At 48.8% G+C, this 9,653-nt stretch overlaps 1 protein-coding gene across 1 annotated transcript in view; it reads right to left on the minus strand.

The window, feature by feature from the left end:
• Positions 1-220: 220 nt before the first annotated feature.
• cad (carbamoyl-phosphate synthetase 2, aspartate transcarbamylase, and dihydroorotase) overlaps positions 221-9,653 on the minus strand; it is a 96,346-nt gene continuing 86,913 nt past the window's right edge. Inside the window, exon 43 of the mRNA XM_067985271.1 lies at positions 221-397. Within this exon, the coding sequence (XP_067841372.1) occupies positions 221-397 (177 nt within the window). The remainder of the gene's footprint in view (positions 398-9,653) is intronic.

Raw genomic sequence — 9,653 nt, forward strand, 5'->3', positions numbered from 1 at the left:
TAATGTCCCACTGATTTAAAAAAGTTATTTTCACACAAAAGAAATTAAGCAGGTGCCTTGATGCACATTAATAATCAAATTGCACAGTGAAGGTCACCAGTTAATATGTAAAACTGAGCAACATCCCTATGTGGCATCTTGTGGCTTATATGATCAGAATTTAAAAGTAAAAGAGCCCAAAAGTAGACCCATCGGTTTGATGTACAGTCTGATGTCAACACTAAGAGAGCTGCTGCGTTTTAAGCATTAAACACTTATCATAAACATTCAGAAAGATATACGTCTTTAAGACTGTCAACATACTGTAGCTACCAATCTGAGACTGGTAGTAGCACTGTGCACGTAGGTTTAGACATTTGTGCGGGGCCCCACTCCCAGTTGGACCATTTTTAATGTACTAGAAATCAGACGAGAGCATTGCTTCTCATAATATTTCCTAAAAAGTCAAAAGTAGGTTTATAACAGTTCCCAGGAGGCTCAATGGAACACCTGTGCACTTTTAAAATGTGGCTTTGCATCAGACTAGAGTTATTTTACACCAAAAGTGGTGGAATAATAGCAATCCAAGACATACAGTGCAAAAAGTGAACAAAACCTCCTTAATGAAGTACTTTCTTCCATCAGACTCAAATTAATTTTATTATCTCCGCTGTTTTGCACTGCTCTGGTCAGAGATATTAATTTAGGTTCCTGCTTGTGTTACCATTAGGGCACAACCCTGATACTTTTCTTGATGCCCAATGCAAAAATCCACTTTCATAGAAAATGCTGTGCTCCCCAACAACCAAAACACGATCTGGAATAGCAGGCATATGGTGAATTCCTTTACTAATGAGTTACACACGAGATAATATGGATTACGACCGTAAGTTCCTGATCTCTCGGCCTGGTGGAAAAAATTACATCGACAGTCTGGTATGGACTACAACCATAAATCGGGCTTATTGAGATGTAAAATTAAACAGAAGTGGGAGCAAACACAGCAGACTTTACATAACTCACTGTCCCTCTTTCAAAATAATAAGTCACAAAGCCTTAATAATTCTCAGAATTTGGAACACAATTGCGAGGAAGCACTTTAACAAACCAAACTCTTAACAGTCCTTAGTTAACCTCCTCACAAACATCAGAATGGGAACTACTGAATTGGAAAAGGGCTCCACTATTTATTTCCGTCAAGCAAACATTGAGCATAAAGCCGTCAAATGCCAACAGCGTGAACCTCACTGAACCGTCTGCTACAACAGACTATCATCCCCTAGTGGTCAGTCTCCTTCTTGTAGTCCTGTTGTCAAGTTTTTTAAAAACAGTAACATCTTTCTGGACAGGTTAAATGTCCAGTCCTATATTCCTTAACTGGATTAATCGTCAGATCAGACAGCCTGTTTTGCTTATTGCAAACTGACTTGTCTCCTGCATTCTCTTGTAAACAAAAGGGAGGAAATAGCAGAAGCTCTGACCATCATTTTACAATCCTCTCTTGCTACAGGCGTGGTGCTGGAGGACCGCTAACGTTGGACCGCTGCTTAAAAAGGGAGAAACGGATAGACCAAGTAATTACAGGCCAGTCAGTCTAACCTCAGTGGTGGGCAAATTATTGGAAACAGTTCTGAGGGACAGTATTAATCGTAATTTAAAAAGGCACGGATCAATCAAGGACAGCCAACATGGATTTGTTAAGGGAAGGTAGTGTCTGACTAACTTGATTGAAATTTCTGAGGAGGTAACAATGGGTTGGTGGGGGGGGGGGGGTCGATGAGGGTAGCGCGTTTGATGTAGTCGACATGGATTTTAGCAAGGCTTTTGACAAGGTCCCACATAGCAGACTAGTCAGGAAGCAAAGGGTAATGGTCGATGGGCATCTGTGTGACTGGAAGGCTGTTTTCCATTGGGGTTCAGCAGGGCTCAGTACTAGATCCCTTACTTTTTGTGATATATATAGGGGTTTAATTAAGAAGTTTGCAGGTGATACAAAAATTGGCCGTGTGCTCGATAGTGAGGAGGAAAACTGTAGACTGCAGGAGGATATCAATGGACTGGTCAGATGGGCAGAAAAGTGGCAAATGGAATTCAATCCAGAGAAGTGTACGGTAATGCATTTGGGGAGGGCAAACAAGGCAATGGGATACACAATATATGGGAGGATACTGAAGTGTAGGGGAACAGAGGGACCTGAGTGCGCAAATCCGCAGATCCCTGAAGGTAGCAGGACAGGTAAATAAAGTGGTTACGGTGGCATACGGGATACTTTCCTTTTTTAGCCGAAGCATGGAATATAAGAGCAGGGAGCTTATGCTAGGACTATATAAAACATTAGTTAGGCCATAGCTAGAGTACTGCATACAGTTCTGGTCACCACATTACAGGAAAGATGTGATTGCACTAGAGAGGGTACAGAGGAGATTTACAAGGATGTTGCCAGGACTGGAGAATTTTAGCTATGAGGAAAGATTGGATAGGCTGTGGTTGTTTTCTTTGGAACAGGAGGCTGAGGGGAGATTTAATTGAGGTGTATAAAATTATGAAGGGCCTAGATAGAGTGGATAGGGAGGACCTATATCCCTTAGCAGAGAGGTCAATAACCAGGGGACACAGATTTAAAGTAATTGGTAAAAGGATTAAAGGGGAGCCGAGGAGAATTTTTTTCACCCAGAGGGTGGTGGGGGTCTGGAACTCATTGCCTGAAAGGGTGGTAGAAGCAGAAACCCTTACCGTATTTAAAAAGTACTTGGATGTGCACTTGAAGTGCCGTAACCTACAAGGCTACGGACCAAGTGCTGGAAAGTGGGATTAGGCTGGATAGCTCTTTCTCGGCTAGCACAGAAACGATGGGCTGAATGGCCTCCTTCTGCGCCGTAATTTTCTATGATCCTATATGTGGCTGATGTACACAAAATACAAGCATGTTGCAAACTTGGTTCTACTATTTCCATGGAAAGGCATAAACAGTAGCATGTTTCCATGTTACAGAAAAAGGCTGCTTTTTATCTTATTCTTCCTCCCCCTCACCAAAAAAAATTCTCAATTCGATTTCTTTCTTCAGAATCCCATTCGAATGCTTGTGGGAAAACATCCTGCCTCTCTTGTAGGTGGCAACCCATGCTGGTATACAGTTGCTAACAACCTCCAAGACCCCACCCAAGTGGCCAGTCTTCAAATGCAAGCCAGGCCCACAAGTATCAGTAGACAATTTTACTATGGGGGTCACAAAGTCCAGCATGGTTATTTAATAGCCATGGTTTCATCCCTCTTAGTCTTGATGCAGAGGCAACTCTAACGTTCTCACCACTGGCCCGACTGAGATCAGCTAACGCAACACAGGCCAAGGATCGAATCTGGGGAACCAGGCTTGTTTGCATGTCTTGGTATCATATCATGATGCATTTAACCCAATGAGGGATCAATTATCTGTTATAAAACACACCTGTGTTATCTTTATAGTATTTCTTGTTGATGCTCTTTAGTTTTCCCCCCAGTGATGCTTTTAAGATACAAAGTTAAAGACTCACTGGAATGATAGCTCATGGCATAAGTCCACCACCTACAATGGTTTTATTGTTTCAGAATCAAGTAACACAAGCAAACTTTACTAAAGTATGCAATTCAGAAAGCAGAATATGGGTTTGTGCTTACAATGCCCCACTGTGATTTACTGATAACAACCACACCGTCATTGAGGGTGGGGAGGGATCCAAGTGGGGACCAGATATTTTCCCACATGATAACTGGCTTTGATGTTGGGGTGGGAATATGGAGAAAAGAACTCAGGGATAGAGCCATTGCAGGCCACTCCAATCTGTTAGAGATAGCATGGGGAAAAGAATATCAAGATACTTCAGCATGATTCTCACCCTAAAAGTATGCAGTGATTTTACTTAACCAGAAATCTTAATCGGAACAGTAACCTGGATCATTTCAGTAAGTGTAGTGCACTATTCACAGACGAGATAAGCAATAAAAAGTTAATATCAGTAAAAACTGACGACTGAAGGGATGTCCGACCTGAAATGAGTTTGAGCAGTCTCAAGCCAATTCCAAGCAGGCACGAGCCAATATCATAAAACCATCCCTAATTCAGCACTAACTGGCAATCTCACTCAGAGACCAGAGGACAGGAAACAGAAAAACGTTACACTGGTGCCGTAGGAAGTACTCCTCTGAGATTGTGGCAGAGGCACATTACTTCGGCAGAGCAGAGAAAACTTCACTCTGCATCTAACTATGCTATATTTGACCTGGGAGTACTTGATGCACTGGGTGCTTTAAATGGAAATTGTTCCATTCCACAGTTTCAGCATCAGGAACACAAGTATGCAACAACAACTTGCATTTATATACCACATTTAACATAGAAAAACATCCCATGGTGCTTCACAGAGATGTCAAAAAAGGGACACCAAGCTCGGGAAGGGAAAGGCCAAAGGATTTGAACACAAGGATGAGAATTTTAAATTGTAAAAGCTGAGGGATCGGGAGCTAACGTAGGTCGGCAAGGAAAGGGGTGATGGGCATCCGGGACTTGGGATAGGATGCAGGAAGCAGAGTTTTGGATGAGCTGAACATTATAGAAGGCTGGGAAGGTGGCCAGGAAAGCATTGGAATAATCGAGTCTGGACGTGACAAAGGCATAGATGAGGTTTTCAGCGGCAGATGGGCTGAGGCAGGCACGAAGCCGGGTGGTGTTATGGAGAGGGTAAGTAGGTGGTTGTGTGATGGAAGCTCAGATCGGGGTTGAATAGGATACGGAGGTTGAGAACTGTCTGGTTCAGTCTGAGACAGTGATTGGGAAGGGGATGAAATCGGTGGCATGGGTACAAGGTTTGTGGTGGGATCCAAAGACAACGGCTTTGGTCTTCCCAGTGCTTATCTGGTGGAAACTGCGGATCATGCAAGTCTGTACGTTAGCTAAGCAGTCTGACAACATAAAGGCAATGGAGGGGTTGGAAAGGGTGGCGGAGAGAGCTGGGTGGCGTCAGCATTCACGTGGAAGCCTGCGGACGATGTCGCCAAGGGGCAGCTTGAAAACAGGAAAAAAGAGGCCAAGGATAGATCCTTGGGGGACTCTAGAAGTAACAGTACGGGTCAAGAGAAGCCACTGCCAGAGATACTTTGGCTACAATTGTTTGCCAGTTGGTCACTCAGCTAGACAATGGAGGAGCATAGAGAAGGATGTGGTTGATCCCTGTCAAAGGTTGCAGGGAAGTCAAGTAGAGATAAATGCACATGGTCAGTCACAGAGGATGACATCCGTGACGTTGGTTAGGATCATTTTGGTGTGGTGGCAGGGGTGGAAACCAAATTGGAGATTCAAACAGGGAACTGAGGGAACAATAGTTTGCAAGTACAGGAAAGTCAAGGGTGGTTTTTTTTTGAGTGATGAAAAAAATTTTGCACCATCTTTAGTTCACCCTTCAAAGTTGCAATGTCCTTCCAGTAAGGGACTATAACTGTTCCCATCCAAGTCACACACCATCGCGACTTGGAAATATATCGCCGTTCCTTCATTGTCGCTGGGTCAAAATCCTGGAACTCCCTTCCTCATAGCACTGTGGGAGAACCGTCACCACACGGACTGCAGCGGTTCAAGAAGGTGGCTCACCACCACCTTCTCGAGGGCAATTAGGGATGGGCAATAAATGCCGGCCTTGCCAGCGACGCCCACATCCCGTGAACGAATAAAAAAAAAAGAAATCAGGGTCAGAAACTCGAGTATTAAATTTCTGTACAGCACATTCAGTTAAAAAAATTTCAGCTTATGTAAGCGAACATACGATTAGAATAGTTCCATCATGCAGCACTTCGCGGTGTACAATTGTGCTTATACGACAAAAAAGTGAACAAATATAAACGCCCACAGCTATCACAGCATCCTAGTGTACCAAGCCATTTCGATTTTCTTTGGAGCAACCAGTACATAGAAGTGCTAATATCAGCAACTCAATTCATTTGTCATATGCAAGACACATTGAATCGTATACCAAAATGAATCACAACCTTGTGATGGTAAGGAAAAGAGATGGGGATGATAGAGGAAACGTTTCCAGGCAAATATGCAGAGCATTATGCATCAAGATTTTTTTTAAATGCAAAACTAAAATGCCCATGTGAACCTCACCAAAACATTCTCCTTCCTCATAAAATCAATTATTCCCAATTCCACAATTCACAAGTTAACTTAAAACTACCCCAACCAAAATTTAAGCTAGTTATTTATTCAAATTACCCATATGCTCACCGTTGAAGTCTATAGAACCAATAATTGCTCCAATTTATTTCAAACAACCCTGTGTGAGAAACAACCTTCTTCGAAACTCATTTGGCCCACAAATTTATAAACTGTCACTGGTTTTAATTTTAAAGAAAAGGTATTTTCTAAACACTGATCCAGGAACCCTGCTTTGATGATTTCGTCTACACTTTTATTAATACACGCATCAGTGTCCGTTTGGAGTTTTCATGACCAAATCTGAATACACTGTTATAAGGCAGTCTTATAATATATTACACAGAGATTATATCCTGAGGGCGTATTTGCCACACTTTCAGCACGGTAACTCTTTCTACAGCATTAGACGGGGCTCAATGGGAGCCCCACTCCGGACCTGAGCACAAAATCTAGGCTGACACTTCAGTGCAGTACTGAGGAAGTGCTGCACTGTCGGAGGTGCCGTGTTTCAGATGAGACGTTAAACCGAGGCCCTGTCTGCTTTCTCAGGTGGACGAAAAGATCCCATGGCACTATTTCGCACAGCAGCAGACTTCTCCCCGGTGACATGGCCAATATTTATCACTCAACCAACGTGACAAACAGATTATCTGGTCATTATCTGTTTGTGGGACCTTGCTGTGCGCAGATTGGTTGCCGTGTTTCTTCCATTACAACATTGACAACACTCCAAAAGTACTTCATTAGCTGTAAAGTGCTTTGGGATGTCCTATGGTCGGGAAATATACTTGCAAGTCTTTTTTTCTTCTTACTTGCGACATTAACCACCTCATTGAGCCTTAATATAAATCTACCAAATTCAAATCCACAAGCTGAACCATGCTTTCTTCTTCATTTCCTCCTTCCCCCTCCCCTAAATCCAACACATACCTTTTTGTTAGGCTACACCAGTTAGTTCATTTTTAATTTTGCTTACCTTAGCTAAAAAGGAAAGAAGATTACAGATGATTAACTGGTTGATTAAAACAGCAGCAGTACATGTGGTGGCAGTAGGAGGCCAACTTTATTATATAAAATTATATTCAAAAAGAAACAAACACCCAACACAACATCCAAGTTGTCTTTCGAAATGAATGTTTGTGGTTACAGAACATTCCATCAGTCGATGGCAGAACTTCCCAGGATTCTGACACGGAGGCAGACAATGCTGACGGCACATGAACTTAAACAACTCCGTTACCTTCACCAGCCACCCCCCCAGAACGGCTTCGCCACGGGCCCTCCTCCCCCGGAACACCTTCAACCCTTCCCCCCCACCATCATTACTGTCAACTGCATCCTCTCCACCCACCCCCCCCATCCCCGTAACAACTTCACCACCATACTCAACACCCCCACCCCACCATGTCCCCTCAGCATCTCCTCCTCCTTCCTAATACCACCAACCCCACCTCCTCAAAACCCCCCACCCTGTCCCCACCTAACGCCTTCACCCCTCCTCCCCCCCCACCCCCAACATCCTCCCTCCTCCTCCCCCCCCCAACATCCTCCCTCCTCCTCCTCCCCCCCCCACCCCCAACATCCTCCCTCCTCCTCCCCCCTCCCCACCCCCAACATCCTCCCTCCTCCTCCCCCCTCCCAACATCCTCCCTCCTCCTCCCCACCCCCAACATCCTCCCTCCTCCTCCTCACCCCCAACATCCTCCCTCCTCCTCCTCACCCCCAACATCCTCCCTCCTCCTCCTCACCCCCAACATCCTCCCTCCTCCTCCTCACCCCCAACATCCTCCCTCCTCCTCCCCACCCCCAACATCCTCCCTCCTCCTCCCCACCCCCAACATCCTCCCTCCTCCTCCTCCCCACCCCCAACATCCTCCCTCCTCCTCCCCACCCCCAACATCCTCCCTCCTCCTCCCCACCCCCAACATCCTCCCTCCTCCTCCCCACCCCCAACATCCTCCCTCCTCCTCCTCACCCCCAACATCCTCCCTCCTCCTCCTCACCCCCAACATCCTCCCTCCTCCTCCTCACCCCCAACATCCTCCCTCCTCCTCCCCACCCCCAACATCCTCCCTCCTCCTCCTCCCCACCCCCAACATCCTCCCTCCTCCTCCCCACCCCCAACATCCTCCCTCCTCCTCCCCACCCCCAACATCCTCCCTCCTCCTCCCCCCCACCCCCAACATCCTCCCTCCTCCTCCCCCCCCAACATCCTCCCTCCTCCTCCCTCCCCACCCCCAACATCCTCCCTCCTCCCTCCTCCTCCCTCCCCACCCCCAACATCCTCCCTCCTCCTCCTCCTCCCTCCCCACCCCCAACATCCTCCCTCCTCCTCCTTCCCCACCCCCAACATCCTCCCTCCTCCTCCCCACCCCCAACATCCTCCCTCCCTCCCCACAACATCCTCCCTCCTCCTCCTCCTCCCCCCTCCCCACCCCCAACATCCTCCCTCCTCCTCCTCCCCCCCATCCCCACCCCCAACATCCTCCCTCCTCCTCCTCCCCCCCTCCCCACCATCCTCCCTCCTCCTCCTCCCCCCCCTCCCCACCCCCAACATCCTCCCTCCTCCTCCCCCCCTCCCCACCCCCAACATCCTCCCTCCTCCTCCTCCCCCCCCTCCCCACCCCCAACATCCTCCCTCCTCCTCCTCCCCCCCCTCCCCACCCCCAACATCCTCCCTCCTCCTCCTCCCCCCCCCTCCCCACCCCCAACATCCTCCCTCCTCCTCCTCCCCCCCCTCCCCACCCCCAACATCCTCCCTCCTCCTCCTCCCCCCCCTCCCCACCCCCAACATCCTCCCTCCTCCTCCTCCCCCCCCTCCCCACCCCCAACATCCTCCCTCCTCCTCCTCCCCCCCCTCCCCACCCCCAACATCCTCCCTCCTCCTCCTCCCCCCCCTCCCCACCCCCAACATCCTCCTCCCCCCCCTCCCCACCCCCAACATCCTCCTCCCCCCCTCCCCACCCCCAACATCCTCCTCCCCCCCTCCCCACCCCCAACATCCTCCTCCCCCCCCTCCCCACCCCCAACATCCTCCTCCCCCCCTCCCCACCCCCAACATCCTCCTCCCCCCCCTCCCCACCCCCAACATCCTCCTCCCCCCCTCCCCACCCCCAACATCCTCCCTCCTCCTCCTCCCCCCCCTCCCCACCCCCAACATCCTCCCTCCTCCTCCCCCCCCTCCCCACCCCCAACATCCTCCTCCCCCCCCTCCCCACCCCCAACATCCTCCTCCCCCCCCTCCCCACCCCCAACATCCTCCTCCCCCCCCTCCCCACCCCCAACATCCTCCTCCCCCCCCTCCCCACCCCCAACATCCTCCTCCCCCCCCTCCCCACCCCCAACATCCTCCTCCCCCCCCTCCCCACCCCCAACATCCTCCTCCCCCCCCTCCCCACCCCCAATATCCTCCTCCCCCCCTCCCCACCCCCAATATCCTCCCTCCTCCTCCTCCCCCCCCCCCAATATCCTCCCTCCTCCTCCTCCA

Source organism: Heptranchias perlo, chromosome 5 (genome assembly GCF_035084215.1).
Source record: "Heptranchias perlo isolate sHepPer1 chromosome 5, sHepPer1.hap1, whole genome shotgun sequence".
In the NCBI taxonomy this organism is placed as follows: Eukaryota; Metazoa; Chordata; class Chondrichthyes; order Hexanchiformes; family Hexanchidae; genus Heptranchias; species Heptranchias perlo.